Below are 20966 nucleotides of genomic sequence, written 5' to 3'. Positions count from 1 at the left end.
AGGCGCTACTCTTTCTATTTCTCTTCTGCTCTCCTAACGCCCTCTCCTAGCATAACCCAGCCAAGCCTGCCACACTTTTCCATTTTCTGCCTTGCTTTCCAACTGCAATTGGTCTAGACAAGCTCAAGCCCATTGCTAAGAGCATAGGAGATTTATGGCCGTGGTGCTGCAGTTCCAATAGGCCCATTGTGTCGCATATCGATCCATACCCCATGAAATCACACACAGTCGGCCTCCATGCTCCCAGCTCGGCGCCGCGCTGTGGCCCCACACAACAGCAATTAGCCTAATCTCCACTGTGGATTGGGGGCTCTGGAAAGGGACTGCAGGCTCGGTGTGTTTTTCACGAGGCCTAGAACCACGACTATTGATAAACACTGTGTGATTGACTCCATCCCCTCTCCTCCGAAGGGACCAGTTAAGAGAGCAGATGGAAAGTCCTCACATTAAACGAGAGGCACCATTTGCAGCCTGAAAGCTCCAGTTATGTCTTATCAAGTTAAAACAAAGCAGGCGCTGTGCCTGTCTGGTCATTGACTAAAGGTAGTTATTGTTTGGGACAACAAAGGTAGATTTCAAGGTTGATTTATTTAGTAACTTTAAATTAACTTAAATCATAATATTTAAACCCTACTCATCACAGCCTCTCGCTTCAACCTGGAGACTGAGTGGAAGAACAACTACCCTCGCCTGAGAGAGCTGGACAGGGTGAGAACAACAGACCGCAAGTTCACATAAATTACACATTGACATTGCCAAAAAAACAACTTCTAAGAATGTAGTAAAATTATTGCTGGAACTTTGGGAATTTTAAGATTCACAGGATTTGTGTCAAGATAAACACAAGAGTTTATGAAACAACAGCACACCATTTAAGTTACAATGAGTTACAGTATGGATGTTGTGTTTTTTGCAGAATGAACTCTTCGAAAAGGCCAAAAATGAAATCTTGGATGAAGTCATTAGTTTGAGTCAAGTGACCCCACAACACTGGTAAGTTAATGACAAGCTAATTTCCATTTTTCTTTATTAAAAAACCCCCCCAATGTTATCAACTTTAACTGCTAATTGTGATAAAACTCCAAAATGATAGACATTTTAGGTCCGGAGTCTGAACCTTTTTATATGAAAATATAAATTTGAATACCATTTAGCAGCACAAGTAATCTTGAAATGTCGTTGATTTTTGTTATGTTTGTAAAGAGGTGTTCTGTTCTGCTTCTACCTGCAGTTTAGTCAAATGTCAGGTTCTGCATAGCAAGTATAGATCATCATTATTCACTTGTACTGGTCAGACTGACAGCAATTGGATCTTAGGTTCTGCACCCAACCAGACATTAGTAGAAAGCTATTTTTAGCACAAACTGTGGGTCTATGTCTTCCTGTATCTGACTGAATGAATGTAAAGCTCGCCCCCTTGCTGAATAAGATGCAGCACGGCGTTGAGGCCCTCCCCAGTGTGCGTGCCATCAGTTCTCCCAGATCAATATTTTGATGAATGGCTCATGGACGTAGACAAGGGTGGCCCTGTTAGCCAGTCTCAATATTGGAGTTGGCGCTTATTGGCAGTGAGGAGTCCTTCCCTGAACAAAAGGGGAGCGTAATGAAATATGAGCATGTTTATGATAAATGAGGGAGGACCAACACTGGTCTGGTTGTTCTTCGAGGGGACTTTGGTAGGGTTTTGTTCCATTGTCGCGCTGCCCTGGAGAGATAAACTGAGAGTGTGGAGGCTGTTGGCTGTTAACAGTCAAACTTGAGCTGTACGAGAATTTGCAGACTAGTGCGATTGCAGCACTGACTACATATAAAAATAAGCTGGGACCAGAATGATCCGCTCTTCACTCATTACTGTCTTACCTCACCAGGTCACTGCTGGACAACTTTTGCTTGTTTGATCCATCTTAAATCTAAAAATTATTCTCAAAATCAAAATGAATAAATTGTTCCATGCATCTACAATACGATCAAAGGACTTGTTACTAGAAGTCAGAAGATGGAAAACCAAAATTACAACTGCCACTGGTGCCTATTAAAAGATCTCTTCTTCCCGCCCGTTAACGAGGAAGTTGCCAAGACTCATCTTTTACTCTTGCAGGGAGGCCATGCTGCAGAAGAAGTTGTGGGAACGCGTTTCCACCCATGTGATTGAAAACATCTACCTGCCTGCTGCCCAAACAATGGACTCTGGTACCTTTAACACCACTGTAGACATCAAGCTCAAGCAGTGGACCGACAAGCAGCTTCCACACAAAGCACTTGAGGTAACGTATCTGGTACAACTGGTCATCATTTAACACAGACAAATCTGTTAAATAATGATTTTTCTGTGTTAATTGGAGACTTTTATTTTATATCCGATCCAACGTTGGTTAAATCCGATAAATTAAAGTGATCTTTTGCATTTGTAAATGAAAGTTTTATTTCTTTCTGAAATAAATGATGATGTTGCCAAAATGTATTCATCATGATGATTTGGCATATCATGTGTATTGTATAATTCAGTATTGAAATACAAAAAGTTTCCTTTGCTACTTGTTTAGTTCAACGTGACAAATATTCAGTCAGGAAAGGGCCTTGTGGTAATATGAGCCTTCTTTCTTTCTACTATTTGTGGCCAGGTTGCCTGGGAGACGCTGCAGGAAGAGTTTGCCCGCTTCATGGCTGAATACAAAGGCAAAGACCAGGACGACATTTTTGACAAGTTGAAGGAGGCTGTGAAGGACGAGAGCATCAAGAGGCACAAGTGGAATGAGAGGGCCATGGACAGCCTGGTAAACACTGAATCCACTCACCCTGTGTGCAAGGGCACGGAGAGCCCACAAACTAGTTTATTTAACATTTCCTGAAGCAGACATACTCACTCTCACAATGATGTGCACTGAATATAAAGAAACTGTTCTTGCTAAAATTGATTGAAATACCCCATAATGCGAACTGTTTGTGGCACATCTGGTAGAAGACTTACATTTTTCCTTACTTCCGTGTGTGTGTGTGTGTGTGTGTGTGTGTGTCAGAGGGTGATCCAGCACAATGCCCTAGAAGACCGCTCCATCACAGACAAGCCCCAGTGGGATGCAGCCATCCAGTTCATGGAGGAGACCCTGCAGTCACGCCTCAAAGACAGTGCGTAATGTCACTTATCCAGTACTAGACTCACTTCCCGGGTCTAACAAAGTGATAAAAATGTGTCCGAGGCCTATTTAGATGTGTAGACACAAATACAATTGAGCAGGGACAGTTGTAACAAAGATTTCACATCTTAAGTGCCTTTCTCTCCTGGCATTATACTTCCTCCATTGCTAGTGTTAAAAAATAGTCATGTCGGATCTGTTCAACTGAATTTCAAAAAATAAAAACGTTAACTCCACATATTGATGTTGATTGTTAAACCAGTTGCTTCCTGGCTATCTCTTCTAGGCTGCTGTGGTGGTCCACTGCTGTGTCTCTGTGGTGCCGTCAATGCTCATGGCTTTTGCTCTTCTCTCTCCTTGTAGCTGAGTCAGTAATCCGAGACATGGTGGGTCCAGGCTGGAGGCAGAGATGGCTGAACTGGATGAACCGCACACCAGATCAGGTCAGGGTTCAAGCCTTAAGTGTGCTAATTTTGAGAAACCCCATGAAAGGTTTTAAAGTGCAAAAAGCCACCTACTGTACATCTTAACACCCGCCGCGAGGGGAGCGCTAACTTCCGTTTATTTGACCTTCCAGCACATTCGTAATGAGACAAAGAATGAGCTGGAGCGCTTGCTGAAGCTACACGATGAGCACACAGCCTACTTGGCCAATGACGAGGTCACCACTGTCAGGAAGAATCTGGAGGGACGAGGTGTTGAAGTTGACCCTGTGCTGGTGAGAAATACCTGCGTTTGAATGGTCCTGGCTCACATAAATATAATACAAGCTTTCCTATAGTTTCAGCTGTAGCATGCATATGGTGCTTCACTATGCCGCTAACCATTAACTACTGAATTACTGCTCTCTTTACATGGACAGATCAAGGACACGTGGCATCAGCTGTATCGCCGACACTTCTTGCAGAAGGCGCTGTCTCACTGTAATCTCTGCAAGAGAGGCTTCTACTACTACCAGAGGCACTTTGTCGACTCTGAGGTGAGGAAAGACGATGAGCAATCCTGAAATGTCTTCGTTTTACAACTTATTTTTCATCTGTATTCAAAGTCAGCGTGTGAAAAGCTAAGATGTGTGCCTGCATGTATTTCTAGTTGGAGTGCAATGATGTGGTTCTGTTCTGGAGAATCCAGAGGATGCTGGTCATCACAGCTAACACTCTCCGACAACAGCTCACCAACACGGAGGGTAAGGACAGGGAATGCGCTGTCCATTATTTAAATAAACAAAAGCACAAATCCCATGTGGATTATATATCAAAGACTCTGCATTGCATTGCCTCTCAAGTTTGGATCAGTCGTATTGTCACATAGTTGGATTTGACTGTTTGGAGCCAGTAGTTTTACTGTGAAATGTTTTGTAATGTTATTGCTGCACTGATTGTAATACAACATATATCACTACAATATCACTTTTGGTCATATAAGAGGGAGTCTCAACGCAGAGTTCAAAAGACACAGCGTTTCATGTTTGAAGCTATATAGTTAATTACTATTCTATAGTTTATAACTATTCAATAAGGAAATGTATATATTGCTCACCGAAAGAGAAAATTAACAATTACTCTCGAAAAAATTGAATATTGATTGTTGTGTGTGTGTGTTCCTCTATTTGTCATTTCAGTGCGCCGACTGGAGAAAAATGTAAAGGAGGTGCTGGATGACTTTGGTGAAGACATGGAGAAGAAGACCCACCTCATCACTGGCCGCCGAGTTCAGCTTGCCGAGGATCTCAGTAAGACGCACTAACACTGTAGTAATAATGTTGGATAAAACCACACTTGAAGGCAGTTTGTCCCTTTCAGCTTGTCCCATTGGTTGTTGTAGGACTCTTCATTAGATATGATGACGTTAAAAAACTATAGACCCTAATGCAACTTGCCTACATACCTAAACTTGTGGTGTGTCAATGGTTCCTTTTTTTGGAACATTGTGAATGTCAGTAGGTGGCAGTAGTGCTAAAGGAAATGGTATTGACCCGTCTGTTACAGCACTATTCCATCAGTTTGCATGTCCAACTGGCAATTGAAGCTTCTCTTTAAGGCAGATTGAACATTTCTGTTGTAGACATATATGAAAGTCTTCATGTAGTAGGCAGTACTGCTGCCGCTTTGTACAAGGGTTGTATGCACTTGTCTACACTGCGCTTGTGAGGTGTCCGATTGGCTTAAAGATTTGAAAAATGTTTATTTGCCCAGCTCTCTGTTAACACAACATATTGATTGAACACAGCGCAGTTTGCAGAATGCTCACACGCCTCAAAGACGAGCCAGGACTTGCTCTCTGTCTCTCCATCTGACACGCATACGAATCAGAATACCGTGACTATTACTTACTCTGCAACAAATGCATGACCTATAATCACAAAAGTCATCTCTCTGAACTTGATTAAAGGTTTTGGGTCACTTGAAATGCGAGTAAATGCTCTAAAAAAACATCCACCATTTAAACCCACTTTCAAAAAGATTATGCTGGCCACATTTATTATCTTCAATTATGTTAGATGTATACGTTATTGGTAAGGTTTATAAAGTAAATAGAGAAATCAATTTAAGGGGGGGAGGTGGGGGGCTTCTCAGAAACGCATCTTGGTGAATCATCATTTGGAAAATCCTTGGGTCGTAGAAGGTCACGCCTGGCGTGCTAGTTTGTTGAGTGTGCGTGTGGGACGAGGCTTCGATGAGTCACTGCGCGTATGGCTCTGGTCTCTGTTTGAGCCTTGCTTTAATGGCAACCAGAGACTGATGGAGAAAATGTCTTTGTCTTATGTGGCCCCACACACGACCTCTCTAGTTGTCGACAGTTGCCCCCACGCCTTAGACAGTTCCACCAGAGACTCGTGTTGTTTCAATGGAGATGTATATTTATTTATCTTCAGAGGGTTGATTAAGCACACTGCTGGTTAGCACCGCCCCCCCCCCCCTCTAGCTGTTGGGAGAATTCCTTGCCTAATGTGTTCCTGTCTGTACAGGATTCAATCTATAAAGCCACTGTAGAGAGGCAATTAAAAAAGACCAATCTTCTCATGACGAGGATCTGAGGGTAAGATTGTACTTGCCGATGTGTGATAATGCGTTTGCAGAATCGATTAAGAATACATTGCATTTTTATTTATTTATAAGTACTGAGTGTGGCGTTGACACTGTGCACATGTGTATTTCTGCTCAGTTGGTAAGTTTTTAAAGACATTTCTTTGGGGGGTGGGCTCTCCACATCCGCTAATTTTTACCTGTCTGCACGTTGAAGGCTCCCATTTGCAGCTCGGACAATAGGGGTTGGGTCTTGTTCTGCTTTTGTCCTATTCAGCAAAAACTCTGTATTCACAAAGCAGAATGCAAGGCTTGCTGCTATATCTACCTACACACACACACACACACACATAAACATACTCCTAATCATAGTTCCTGTCACCATAAAGGCACACACACACACACACACACACACACACACACACACACACACAGGCTAGCATAGTTTTCTTAGAGTTCTAAACACACCACCATTCTCTCATTTACACAAACAAATGCTAAAACGCATACCATTCTTACATGATCTAAATTGTATGGTTTGAAAAAACACAATAATAATAATAAAATTGTATTGATTGTGTAATCATGTATCTTTTTAACTGTATAAACATTTCCTTAACACGTCAGTCAGTCTCATCGGCACCTTCAAAACTTTGTCAGGAAAACAAACACATTTTTGGTCGTGAAGTTTGAGTACATTACTTTTAAAAGGCTTTTAAAGGATCTTTATAATTTGGAGTTTTTGCAAATTACAGACACCCTGACAATGACTTTATTATCAGCCCTATTTCATTCTGTATGTAGCATTTAGTCGGCAGTTGTTTTGCTATCTGCCCCCGAAAAGTTTGCTCCTGCGGTATTTTTTCTTTCCTGCCACCAGATATTCTTGGCTTCTATACAGAGGAGCTAATTGAAAATTTGCCGCCACAGCAACACCAATTAAATATTGACCCTTTAAGAGTGTTGTCAATTTATCTAAACACACATTCTCTATTGTTTCTTGTCTTCATTTGGAATCCCTGACTGACTCGGTTTGTAAAGGCCTGCACGGGAATGACGCAATACTTTTAGTGGTCGGTTTATCTGTGTATGTTTGGTTTGGTTGACTCAATTATCGCCTTGAGAAAACACACACACACACGCCCCATCACTGACTTTTTCCCTTTAAAAACACACCCGTGTATTCAAATAATATAGGAACAGGATGCGTGCTGTAATCTCCATTCAAGTAGACAAACATGCGGACACACTTGTACATATCTTTTACCTATACATTACATATAGGCACAGTCAAACACAGAGGAATAGAAAAGAGATACGAATACACATCTCCCCTCTGCAGTGAAATCAGCTTTACAGTGACAGCACAAGCGTGCGTGTACACACACACACACAGGCAGTTCTCGCTCCAATAGACACTGTCTGGAATGCCCAGACCTGCCTGGCCTTGCAAATCCTACAAGGCAAGTAGATCCCAAAACTTCCCCAAATATGCATGTCATTTCCACTTTCCAGCAGCAGGACTCCACTCACTGATAGATGTGGGAATCTGTCATGGGATCTCAATGGCAGAAACACTTCTGTGCAGGCACGTCATATCCTGTCCCAGGCTCATGGGGTCCAGCAAAGGACCCTGTAAAGTTTATTTTCTTTAATTAATTTTCACATACAAACATGCACGGTATTGATATTGTATATTTTAATGGAAAGCAATAAATGCACCAAAGATGGCTGTGTTTTTCTGTTATTTGCCTTGAACAGGTAGCCAAGAGGAGACATAGGTCAGAACTACGCCGCTCAGAGTTTTTGTACCGTGGTGCTTTTAGGTGGCCACTAAGTTCCGGGTTCGTCTTTGGCTGGAGACATTTCTTACATGTTGTTCCTTTTTGTCTTTCTCCTTTTTTGTTTCTTTTGCAGTCTAGTTGCCAGGGGATGCATGAAAAATACCCCAAAAAGCAATTTTGTTGTAATTCATACCTACAATATATTCCGGAAAAATGCATCTCCAGATGCTTAAATCACTAAACCCTAATTTTGCGGTACACAGCAGATTTTTAGTTTCTAGAAAATGTATATTTGATAGTTTAAACCTTTTCCATCTGTCTGTTGAGTTAGTGGGTGAGAGGAGGATCCGGGTCGTTAGCTGTCTGACACTTCGCACAGACCTTTGGATGTAATGCAGCCTGGACCCGCGTGCGTGGGCGCGAGCATGTGGGTCCATCCGGCTAAAGTCAGTCTGAACTGAACTGCATTGGCTGATGGGGCTGACTCTGTGACACGTCTCAAAGAACAAACTTCTGAGGCCCAAAAGTGCTGTTCTTACATTGAAGTAATTGTTCCGATATAACTTATGCTTTTGATGAACTCACGGTAAACTCCTCGGCAACATATTTTTGGTGTATCTACTCAAATCTGAAGTTACGTGCACTTGATTAAAGCCACACGCACCTGTTTCAAGCCATGAAATGTTCTCGAGGAAAAGGGGCCGGTATGTTTCTGTCTATGAAGAAACCCTACTTGATGCATGATGAAATCTTCATTCCTCATCTCATCCACCCCTACCCTGACAATCTTCAGCCCTTTCTAAAACACAGAAGGTCAGATCGCCTCAAACCCAAAACTATGATCTGACCCCCACAGGTCAGCCAGCTAATACCACAGGCCACTTGATCCAGCTAGCTTTCCTTTCCATCTCTCCAACTCTCTGGAACCCTCATGCGAAATTCTTTCCAACTGACCCCCGTCCCTCTCTCCCTTTACAGAGAGGGAGAGGAAAAGAAGGAGAAAAGGAGTTGAGACCACACAACCTCCACTATGGGGGGAAAAGCATGGAAGACGGGGGGGGGGGGGGAAGTGGGGCCGATGGGAGGCGGGAGAAAGGATGAATGCACTTAACAAACGCCAAAATATGCTCCCAGGGGCAGTTTGTTATTGGGTTGTATTTGCCTCTACTTGCAGGAATGCTCATCAGTGCTCAGGTTACGCACACAGGTCAGGTGTGTGCCTCAGTCAGCAACCGTGTGAAAGCACTGTTAATGACTGGTACACTGCACTGCACACTGAGTGTGTGTGTGTGTGTGTGTCAGCGTCTGTGCGTGTGCCAGACCAGCTGTATGGCACAGTGCCGTCTCTGGAGCGCAGCCCAGGCCTAGTGTTCAAGCAAAGGCCTCTTAGGAGTCCACTGGGATGTTGCCTGGCTGCTTCGTTGCCCTTCATAGGAGGTGTGTGTGTGTGTGTGTGTGTGTGTGTGTGTGTTATACTGTAAAAGGTAGCATGCTGCCTGTTTTTGAAAGTCCACTACACCACCACACTACTGTTGGTTGAACTACTACTTAAATTATGATGGTTAATAATGTGAGTTTCCAGACACAGAACACTCAGGAACATACATTATGATTTGCATATGTGTCAAATTCATAGGTTCCATACACAATGTGTCATTCATTACACTCGGATCACCTTCTCAATGGGCTCTTGCTGTAATCTAAGGTTTATGGTATTTTTCCAACCAACCCAAAACGTTAGTTGTATTTTCCTCGTTTGTCCTTCTCTGTGTCTTACAGCGACCTAGAGCCGCAGCTTTGGTGTGCGTTTCGTTTTTGTAGTTTTTATTTTTTCATTCCTCTACTCCACCTCCTCCTCTGCCACATGACATGGCCGTCCGTAAAGGGGAAGAATCGGTTCCCAGCTGTCACTCGACAATGTGGAGATTGCGTATCTGGGATGCATGTTTTTAATGGTGATTTTATTTTTTTTATTCACTCTTGGCTTTTGGACAGTGAGCCGGCTGCTCGTAGCTCACAGTGCGAGCTAAGGGTCAAAGTGTTAACAGGACCAACAGTGTTTCCCTGAGGGGGGGCAACCTACCTGAAACGGCCTCGTCGCTTGTGGCGGTGTCCTGAGAGCAGCGGCCTTCAGCTAGCCACTGGCTCAAAATGTAAAATCAGGTCTGTCCGTGTTAAACTTTGCTGGTTGCTGGCACGGTTTGGAAGAGCAGAGTCCATGAACACCTTTCCACCGCACAGCCTTTCACAACGAGATCGCCATCTTCACTGGGTGTTTACGTTGCAACCGACAAATGGGGCAAAAGTGCAGAAGATTATGGATTTATTAGGAATGAAAGGTGTCGACAGAAAGCGCCCTAAATAACAGTGACAATGTGTGAAGTGTTTGCGTGTTTGCACATGCATTCACGCTCTCGCTCTCTCTCTCTCTCGCTCTCGTGTGGAGGCAGAATTCAATAATGTGCTGGTTGTCTGAGCTTGCTCACCGGAATGCCTGCTCAGCCTCACGCTCACTTTGTTTCCTTTCATCTCCTCCCCCTCCGTCTCTTTTGAGCAGCTTCCTCCCGAGTGATTAGCGAGTGCTCCTCTGTAGGGAATGACGTATCTCTCTAAGGTGGTGTGTGTGTGTGTGTGTGTGTGTGTGTGTGTGTGTGTGTGTGTGTGTGTGTGTGTGTGTGTGTGTGTGTGTGTGTGTGTGTGTGTGTGTGTGTGTGTGTGTGTGTGTGTACTTGCATGATATCACAGAGTGTAAACGCTCCACTCATCTCTGCCCCGCTGATGTGACCCCTGCAAGAGTGAAGTAAAGATATTTTGTTTGTTTTTTTACAATTGCTGCAAGATAGTAGTACCTGATCACGTTTTATTAAATGAGGGTTGAAGCAACAAAGTATAAACTTCAAAAGTTGAAAAATTCCCTTACTTGCATTCCAACTTCTGTGTGAACTTTTTGTGACTTGTATTTTTCCTAAACTTATCTGTTGCTTCATCGCATCACATCTGAGAAGACGCTGCTGCCTTGCTTGGATTTCTCTCACTCCTTTTTTTTCTTTTACTTTTCCCCCCCCCACCTTTCTTGCTCTTTCTGTAAGCATCCCACTCTTCCTGTCATGTTTTTTCTTCTTTTTGTTTGGTCTCTGAATGAAATAGTTAGACAATGTGTAGCTTTGTAATCTAAGGAGGCTTAGTAGTGATTCAGTATAAGTTTGTTTTTGTCCCATGGAGGAAGAAACCTCAGGCTGCAGAGTTGCTGCCAAATTACCCATTTTCTGCCCGGGGGCATCAAGTACACAAACAGTAGATCCACAGTTGTCATAACACTGGCACGGTTGAAGCTGCCTCTGCTGCATTTAATCTAATGTTTTCTCTGTAATGATGTGTAAAAAAGATCTACGAGGGGAGCAGACTTTTTTTTTAATTTTTTTTATCACAAGACCCTCTAAAGCATCTGTTTATATATCTTGAATACTTCCCACATTTCTTACTGTACTGTGGTGTCGACTGCTAGATGAGTGAAGGCCAAGGTTAAAACTGCATCAACGGGATGTGTGTCCTCATATCTGCTCTACTAAATTAGGCTACACTTCCATATTGTAACCAATTTCCTTTACTGATATTAGTTTTAATTCGGGTACAATGTGATCAAGTCCTGTTTTCTTTAGAACGCTATATTCGCTTTTCCAAAAGCTGCCAAAAGTAATTATTTGTCAAGAAAATAATCACCAAACCGTTTGATAAACAATTATGTGATTCTTTCCTGCTGACAGTAAACTGAATATATTTTAATTTGTGGACAGAAAAACAATGACCTAACCTTTGCCTTTTTTTAAACAAATATTTGACCTTTTATAAACCCAAAATGTAATTTATTAATGAATAAAATTGGCAACAGACTAACATTGCCAATGACATTTTAACTGCTGTAACCCACGGGAGTCTCTCACCTCACCGATTTCCACTGTCCCATCATTCGTCACACTCCCTCCCGTCACTGTCTCACTTCCTCTCTCCACTCCTATACATCCATCCATCCTTCCTTCCTCTCTTCCTCTCTTGTCAACAGTGAGGGATGCCTAGCTGCGCACAACATGCCTTAGATATCAGGCAGCCAGGCTCTTTATAAGGCATCTGTTGGTTGGCAGCCCTGGTGTGAAGTTGCTAAAACAGCCTTTGATGAACATTATCCTTTTTAGAACACTTTAACGTGAGAAAACTACTAATAAAAGTATGGTACTTTAAAAGGGCTTCTACCCTACTGGATGACTGGTAAACCATCTGCAGGTTATTTAGCTGCTCCCGAGAGACCAGTAAATCCACCGGAATAAGGAAAAGAGTGAAAGCACCTGTGTGTTTTTCAGATGACAACCAATCAAGAGGCGATAATGTCGGTGGTGATAAATAGGTTGAAAAACCTAGGAAAGGAAAATGTGAAGCCATCGATCACTCTCCTCAAGGGGGAGAGACGCAGCAAGTGTGTGGGGGGGGGGGGGGGAAATAGGAAGCGAAGGAGGTGTGTGCTTCTGTTCACATGTTTCCAGCACACTGCAGCCACCGGGGAGCCGTTCACACTGATCCTCCTGTCACTCACACACCGCTAAACGTCTGACATCAGGTGCTGGTTAAGATGAGGTAATAGAAAAAACATATACTTCCTCTGCGATAGGTGGAAAAAGGCAAACTTTGAAACGTTCTCAGGTCACGACTGCCCTGGGAGGTTAGCCTTTCCCTGCTTCTGATTTACTGTGATTTACTGTGGTCTAGTTAACAGACCCAACGCGGGGGTCTCGTTTATTGAACAGTAATGTGGTTGAGAATAGGCAGGAGAATATTTTGGACATCTGCTGTTTTCAATAGTCACATTTTATGAGGGCGGAAGTTGTTTCTTGTATGCTGTTATGGGGGTATTGCAGAGTCTCGCTTTGCCTATCGCTTCTCGCAGCATGGACCAGTCTCACTAAACTAGCCCTTATTAAACAAACGATGGCTCCCGTACGTGGGGGCCAGCTATGTATGGACTATGAATTTAATTAAAGCTTAAGGCTTTATTAGCCTTTTTGCAAGTAAAACACCTGTAGTTGTGGCGCTGCAGCATATGAGCCTGAACAGGCCTTCGCTTGGGACTGAAAGGAATTCCAGCAGCGTCTACATTGATGTGACGGCGTGGGGGGTCCCACAACAGCTGGAAACGTGTATTCACCTGAGGGCAGCGGAGAGGAGAGGCGACCCGTCTTATCTCCCCCGCGCGCTCTCTCCCTGTTGTTTTGTTTAATTGGCTGGTTTGGGGTCAGTGCCATGTCAAGACCGGACGGCGCGGAGGTGATTTACAAACGGGTCGTTTACACCGGAGCCCGGGTTCCAGGCTGGAAGTAGGCAGGCCTTTTTCAAAACTGTTTACATTGCGCGCTCGCTGGAGTTGAGCGTGGGTTAACTCGGTCAACACACCTGTGGCCGATGGAGGGGAGTTTCTCTGCAGGCTTCTGACAGCATCTCAGTTCAAACACGACTCGTCGGCCTCACGTCTCTGGGTCCTTGTGGCTACTCGAGATTGATTGCCACTTAGCCTCAGCACAAGGCTCCATTTGGGTGGGTGGAGGGGAGCTTCACACCTCTGACTTTACACCATGAGTCATTAGTGTCTCACTGTTCACTACTAATATTTGAAAATGTTTTAGTTGAGCTGTGTTCATAATCGTCTACATCTACCGTGTATCTTCCCTCCGTTAAACCCATCCGGCCCGGAGCTGAACGCCCCCCTCTTCCAAATGTGGTTATCTTGATCTTTACAACCCCCCCTGTACTAAAATCGGCTCAAATCTCTAGCCCTTTTTTAACGGCCCTGGCGAACCTCGCCAGACGTCAGTCGTCACCTGGCTCTTTCCAGGGATCCCTCTGCGTTGTGTCGTTCTCGGGGTCGTCTGACCCCGAGCTGTGACCTGTTCAAACCTCTGCATGTCTTTCCGCGGGTCGCGCCGCTCTTCTCCGGGGCATCTGTTTTCTAGATAACTGCGGGGGCTGATTCATTGCTCTGTCCCTGACCCGTCGTTGGGCCGGCGATATCCCAGCTCTCCCAGTGACCACAGGTCCCGTGGCCCAGTTTTTATAGCAAGAGCATCCCGGTTTAGTGACAAATCAAGCAGAGTGAGGTGGGGGGGAGACTGCTCTGTTTGTTACATTAAGAGGTCGCATTAAAATGGTTTGAGTCCCTACCTGCTCTGTTACCCTGGCAGTCATGAGAGCGTAAAGGTTTCTGCATGAATGATGGCAGGTTTGAAAACGGGGACCCGCCCCGGCTCCGTCTGCAGAGCGCACTGTGGATCCCTGCGTGGCCGCTTCATGGGAGCCAAGGTAGCATCAACCTCGGTACCAAGACATCTCATCCGCTAAAATCTCCCTGTTGCCACTTTCTCATAACGGCCACCTTTTCTTTACACGAGAGCGGCCAGTAAGAGGATTATGTATTTTTTTTTCTTTCTCATAGTGAGTTGCAGGCCTCCCTGTCCCTCCCTCTCTCTCTCTTTCTCTCCTTTTTCTCCCTGTCTTCTGTGTTGGCTACTTGTCCAGTGGGGCCGCGCAGTTTCACACTCTAATTACAGGTCAATTAAAGCCTTTGTGGCTCGGCCCTCCTTCTGCCAGCGGCTTGGGCTGTGGCAGGCTTACGGGACTCGACGGAGTGCGAGTGAATGAGATATCATTTCATGTGGAGATCAGCCGGGGAGAAGGTCTTGAAAGAGGGAATTTTGGGGGGGGGGGGGGGTCTGGCTCTCTTTTTCTCAATGAGGAGTCCCTCCGTCTTCGCCAAGCCACACAGCGCCGAGCATCTTAAAGAAGGGGCCTCTGGGATAGAGGCCAGAGGATTATGGGAATATTCATGACCAGATAAAGGGGTGAGCGGTTGAATGACTGTGTTTTGGGGCTCATCTCTTAGGTAAACAGGGGCCTAAATGGAGTTTTCAGATCGCTACTCCCACTGCTCAGCGAGGGACCGGCAGCGGTGACTCGGTCCACTGTTGTGGCCTTTCCACGGGACGGAGGAAAGAAAGCCTTGTCGTGGCCTTTTCTTCCCCTCGCTAGTGTCTCTTGGTGGCAAACAGATGGTGTGGGGGAAATAAATATCTGTTTCTCACCGTTTTCATCAGCAGAATATTGTGCTTTTTTGTTGTTGTAAGCAGCCATTGTCGTTCACCAGTGGCCTCCTGGGCCGCTGGAAGCTGCCGAAGGCTCGTTTTAAAGTCATTAAGCATCCTGCGGTAAGTTTATGGGTTTAGTTAGGTCTTTTTGAAATGTCATGGAATATGAAATATATATATATATAAGTATTAAAATAGGTGGCTGCTCAAATGCAAGACATTTTTTTGCTTGATGGGACATGGAAGTTGCTCCGAACTGATGAAACTTACGATCATATTTATTTGCATATTTACTGATTTTGTCATATTTTGTAGTATAATGTAAATCCTTTTGAGGCAAATGAGTGCCTTGACGTTTTGGGGCTATATGAGATGGTATTTTAAGAGCTGCCCACAAACACAACTTTGTGTTCACTCCTTTTAATCCTTCCGTATTAAACTTTTCTGTGGAAAACCAACATTTTGTCTTATCACAGGCCCCGTAATCTGACCCCTGTGCGTTAGAAGTGCGTGGTACCTTTGGCCGACAGTGGGCGTGACCCTTGATGTTTGACCCGTGTTAAGCGCGCCGCATGCGAAGCACTGAGGCGCCGTGGAGCACCTCATCATCCGCCACATCTAAACCCACTTAGAAGCTTTGAAGCCTGAGCCCGGGGATTTCCCATGTTTTGATGATCCGACAGTCGGGAACCTCCACACCCCCGTACCTCACAAGTCTTTCGGGTCGGACAGATGTGTTGGTAATCCCACTCTGATTGGCTGGGATTGAGCTGTGTTGTTCTGCGGTCAGGGCGTGCAGCCCACGCGGCTGAACTCTAGTCCGTTGCCGCTGAGCCGTGCCCTGCGGCGGGCTGCGTGCTGGAATGGCGTACGGCAGGGTTACGTTTCATTCAACCCCACACCTGCTGCAGCGACTTGTCAGCGTGCCCCCTCGACAGGCCCCCCTTAATGCATCCCTTAGGCGTGGTAATCTCCACCTCGTCCTGCCAGTTTGCCTGAGTGTGTTAACAGAGATTTAAAGGGCAGGGATTTTTTTTCTAATTTTGTTGTTTTTGCCACCTGCCAGTGTTGAGTGGATAGGTGGGTGTACCACTTTAGCAGGTTCTCAAGACATTTTGGCTGAGTAGTTTTATGGGGGGAGGAGGGGGGGGGGGGGGGGTTCTTAACAACCGTGTGCTTTTCATCCGCTAGGAAAAGGATACCTAAGCAGCCGTGCTCCCATCAAAAGGGGGCTGCACACAAGCCCTCAGAGTACAATATTTAGTTTCACTCCAAAGCACGCACACACTTACCATCACCTTTGTGCCGACCTGAAATGGACACTTACAGCACTGTGGCTGCGAGACCCAAACCACAATGATTTATCTCCCTCCGAAGTCTTTTTAAAGTTGTTTTCATCGGGGCAGTCTCTTAGGAAAAGGATCGACAATGGGTCGCCTATGGATCTCGTGTGGCAGATTGATCCAAGACGGAGCAGCGCTGGTTTGTCCTTTTTCAGAGCCGCTGTTTGAGTTTGTGCTTGGAGGAGATCCAGACAGATTAGCGGCGGTGACGGGGAAGCCGGAGAGCCGGCGAGGCCCGCGAGGTGCAGCTGGCATCTTTTGGCTGTGTTGGCCCGCAGACTTCCTTCAGCCACTGTTTAATCAGTGATTAAGACTGCTTTAGATGGCCCGCATGTGACTGCACATGTTGGGTGGAAGGGCTGCTCGTCTAATGCGGCCTTCGGACAATAGCAGTGCAGACGTTTTTCCAGTCTATTCCTCCCTTTTATGTGAACTGTTGTTGTTGTGGTACCTCCCTGTGTCCATAAGCGACGTGGCCTGCGAGGTACATACCACAAACGGGGGAGGGGGAGGGCTTTGATGTGGTCTTTGCTAACTGGGAACACAAGGCTTCATCATCATCATCATGTGTGAAGGAGGTCTGGGTGAAAAGAAGTACATGGTAGGGTACAAATGTTTCATATTTGCTCTGTCCAAAAGTGCACGTGATTAATGAGCTGCCACCGTTCCTGATGTTTGTTGACTGGGCAGAAGAAACACTCTAATTCACACTGTTTGAGGAGAGCAGTCCATCATTTGAATCATGATCATTGGAAATGTTTTAGGGCTGCAACTAACAATTCTATTACCCGTTCATTCAAATATTTTGTTTACAAGGATTGAAAAAAAGCAAAAAGCTACAAGTGGAGGCCAAAGTATCTTTGGCTTTCCTTCTTATATTAATTAAATCAATAAAATGATGGGACAATTCATTGTCAATGTTACCCTCCTATACGTGTATTTGTTTGTGTTTTTATCAGGGGTTTGACTCTCCAACCTGCTTTTTTTTGTAGAAAAAGTTCGTGAGATTCAGGAGAAACTTGAAGCCTTCATAGAAGCTCTTCACAAGGAAAAATGAGACGAGGTATGTGTCTCTGTGCTGTATGGCTAAACTTTTACTACCAATAGTAAATGTTCAAATTGTATGAAATTCCTAGTTCCTAAATCAACACTGACAGTAGGAAAATGGGGGATGTTTGTGCACTGAATGTAAATATGACCCCTTGTCTCTTTTCCTTTCCAGAACTATTGAAAGTAAACGTATGGATCACAGCAGAGAAATGCACTGAACAAAGACAAGTCATCTGAAAATGACCGCCATCGCAGCCTGACCTTGTCCACATCACTCACGCATCTGATTTTAATATTTGCGGCTTGGCTACCTGTCCCCCTTTTTTGAAGCTGATGAAACGATGGACCTGAACTGAAGCTCTTTCTTTGATTTTTCTTGGCGTTTATTTTCCTCTTGCAAACTGTCCCGGGTCAAGAGGGGAGATCAGGAGGAAAATGAGAAGCATGCACAGTGTTGTCAGACATCTAACCTCTCATTTTCAATAAATGAGGATTGTGTACATGGTAATATCTCCAATTTATCATTTTCCAGCTGATGGTGTCTGTGTACGTGTGATTAGAAGAGTGTCGCCTCTTGTTCATGATGAGTAGAATATCCTTGAATTTCGTACTTTTCATTTTGATCGCCGCTCCTGAAATTCGTCAAAAACACTTTCCTGGTGCATAAAAATGTTTCTATATTTAACATTTACCAGCACTTTGGATTCAAAGCACTTAAGTTCTGCCTCCAGGCAGCAGCTATTCTCTCCATGTAGACCTCAATGTGAGCAGCAGATGTCCTCACCTATTTCTAAGAGTAGCTTTCTACTTTGATATTCAGCTTCCCTGCCATCAACGCTCTCCTTTGTAACTCCACAACAAGTATTCTTTAACCGGTTACCAACAGCTCTGAAGGGGGTTGGAAACAATAGTATGTATAGATTTATTTCTTTTCCTTTCTTTTTGATCTAATGGGAGTTTATTTTTACATTGGTCTGTTAATATGTCTGCCAAAAAGCACACAATGTGCTGGTCATGCTTCTTGTTTCTGTATTTGTCTAGTTTTTCGAATGAAACATAAATTCAGGATGCTTTTAGATAAAAGAGCCGCAGCCAACTACATTATGTGATGTGAAAATATTACATTGTTATATAACTTCTAAGGTTTCAGACATCATTTCTCAATAGCTCACATTGCTTCGTCAGTTAAATGTGTCATAGCAACCGTGTAAAATTAAATGATGAAACGATTTAAATGTGCATTTAATTGGATTTTCAAAAGCTGAAATGTGGTCAGTTGTTCCACTCAACGTCTCCACTTTGGGTTTTCCACTCTCTGTGATAACACTCAGATCCTTTCACTCTTGCTGCTTGGAGGGATGTGACCAGATACCTGAAAACAAAGGGAATGTTAATCCCCCTTTTGTAGATGAACAGAATTGATCCACAAAATTATAAAACAGGAAAATGTCATTTTTAAACAGACTGTATAATTCTAGAAGTCTCTCCTCTGCTTAAAGTGCCCACATTGCTCCCAATATTCTGCTTTTTAGTCACTATCATCTTGAACTCTTTATTTCACATCCCCTTCCGTCATTTGGACTGTTGTGACTCTGTCGATACATCCACACGCTCTTCCTCATTTGAATGGTTTCATTCATTTGTTTCACCAGAAGTAAACCAAGACATTGACGTGTTCATGTTGGTCTGTGTATATAGATAGATAGATCCACACATAGATGCATAAAGTCATGCATAGGACAGGCTCAGCATTCTGTACAGGTTAAGTCGATACAAATTCACGGAGCCCCTACAATGTACAGCACGTGTATGCAGAGTGAAACACATATGTATCAGAATCTGTGAGTGGGCTCAAAAAAAGGTTTTATGTTGTAGAAAGTAATGTTTGCATGGTGTACCCCATCAGCATTATTTATTAAATTTGTGTTCAAAAGAGAAATTTAAAAATAAAATTGACAAATTAAAATGTCCTTTTTTTTCATGTGTCATCTTGTCCATTCAGTCTTTAATGTGCTTGCACATTTAGTCACCTGGAGATAAGTGCATGCAGCTTCATTTTTCTTCATTGAACGTCTATTTACCTGCACCTTTAGCTAATGACAACACTCATAATTTGGAGAAAGTTGACCAAACTATTTAGTAGTCTTGTGGACCTTTTGACCCAATTCTAGTGTTAGCCTTATATAGTGTACCAGCCAAAAGTTGGTAGAAATGTCATTAGTTTTGCAGGTATTTGTTACTCATGTCATGATGCCGGTTGAGTAACGCTTACACGATCACCAAATCTTGCACGTGGTCTGGAGACTTAATGTGCAACGTTCCATGGCAATCCATCCAAAAGTTGTTTTAGTTCATAAAAACCTGGCAAGTTAAAGGCGACCCCATTTGATTTGCGTGTCTCCTTGATACAGTCCTACAGCCAGTTGCATCTGGATGCAGCGACTTGTGTGCTGATGCGATGAGGCCCCCTGGTTCAGGTCTGGGCAAACCTTGATTGTTAGTATTTACCTCTGCGGGCTGTTGTTTCGACCCTGAGCGGGTGGAAGACACGTTGCAGCCCCAGGCAGCAGCTGAGGGCCCGACTGATTAATAAGTCAGAGTCCAGAGGTCCTCCACTCCTGGGCATCCTCTCTTCTTTCACAAGAGCCTGTGGGTTGTTACTTCAAATTGCTCAAAGGGAAGCGCAGTGGGAGGGAGGAGGGGGGGGGAGGCCTCACCCTCACTGCACCATCACCTGAGGCTTTACACATGAAGATAACTGCCTCACCTCAACTTCATATTTTCTTTACCACTATTATGTTCCCATGTTTTTTTCAAAATGAAGGGCGAGAAGTATAAAAAAAAAGAAAGCCTAATGACTTTGGAGCAGTCGTGAAAAGAAAGGGGGGAAAAGTCAACCTCCAGCAAAGGCCTTTGTGCTATCAGATAGCCACGTTCTGGGAGGTGGGAGGCCGGCCGGGACACACTATACACCATTAGCATCTGCAAAGGCCGTCACGTTGACTAATAGCCAGTGCCACAACGGCACAGTGGTTCAGTTTGTGTTTTCTCTCAATCCCCATTATGTTGGTGACACAAAAGCAGCCGGGCCAGACTTTTCAAATGTGCCACAGCAGCGGACGTGCACAAAGCTTCATTTCTTGTCTTTCTTACGAAAAAGAAAGAGCCGATCTTGTTGCTTCGTTTTTTTTTTTTTTTTAAATCCCCTCTCATCACAGACACATTCTGTTTTTTTTGGCAGGGGGTGTGGCGGGTCGGTATATGATGAAAACGTTGAAAAAGTCTTAGAAATGGGCAATTTATTGTGGGGATGGGCGTTTTTTGGCAGTAGCAGCAGTGTTAGCATTTGTTTGCCTTCCTGTCCGGGGACGCTGGCTTTGTCCTCGTCATTCCGTCCCCTCTGTCATCGGACGGTTGCGGTTGAGGTGGTGGGAGAGGCCGCGATCCCGTCGAGCAGGTTAGCGTACGTGGCCGCCAACAAAGAAGCTGCTTGGCCCTGCACAGC

At 44.4% G+C, this 20966-nt stretch overlaps 1 protein-coding gene across 4 annotated transcripts in view; it reads left to right on the top strand.

Moving 5' to 3' along the window:
* opa1 (OPA1 mitochondrial dynamin like GTPase) overlaps positions 1–19431 on the top strand; it is a 30385-nt gene extending 10954 nt beyond the window's left edge. For all 4 annotated transcript variants that reach the window (XM_037469305.2, XM_037469306.2, XM_037469307.2 and 1 more), the window contains 12 exons: positions 644–708; positions 917–993; positions 2099–2264; positions 2622–2774; positions 3018–3126; positions 3498–3577; positions 3712–3852; positions 3997–4113; positions 4227–4320; positions 4756–4866; positions 17404–17474; positions 17634–19431. In XM_037469305.2, coding sequence (XP_037325202.1) covers positions 644–708; positions 917–993; positions 2099–2264; positions 2622–2774; positions 3018–3126; positions 3498–3577; positions 3712–3852; positions 3997–4113; positions 4227–4320; positions 4756–4866; positions 17404–17468 — 1178 coding nt within the window. In that variant the 3' untranslated portion in view covers positions 17469–17474; positions 17634–19431. The remainder of the gene's footprint in view (positions 1–643; positions 709–916; positions 994–2098; positions 2265–2621; positions 2775–3017; positions 3127–3497; positions 3578–3711; positions 3853–3996; positions 4114–4226; positions 4321–4755; positions 4867–17403; positions 17475–17633) is intronic.
* The last annotated feature ends 1535 nt before the right edge of the window (positions 19432–20966 follow it).

This window comes from Pungitius pungitius, chromosome 7, assembly GCF_949316345.1.
Source record: "Pungitius pungitius chromosome 7, fPunPun2.1, whole genome shotgun sequence".
In the NCBI taxonomy this organism is placed as follows: Eukaryota; Metazoa; Chordata; class Actinopteri; order Perciformes; family Gasterosteidae; genus Pungitius; species Pungitius pungitius.
Note: the sequence above shows the minus strand (reverse complement) of the source record. Positions and strands in the feature narration are given on the sequence as shown.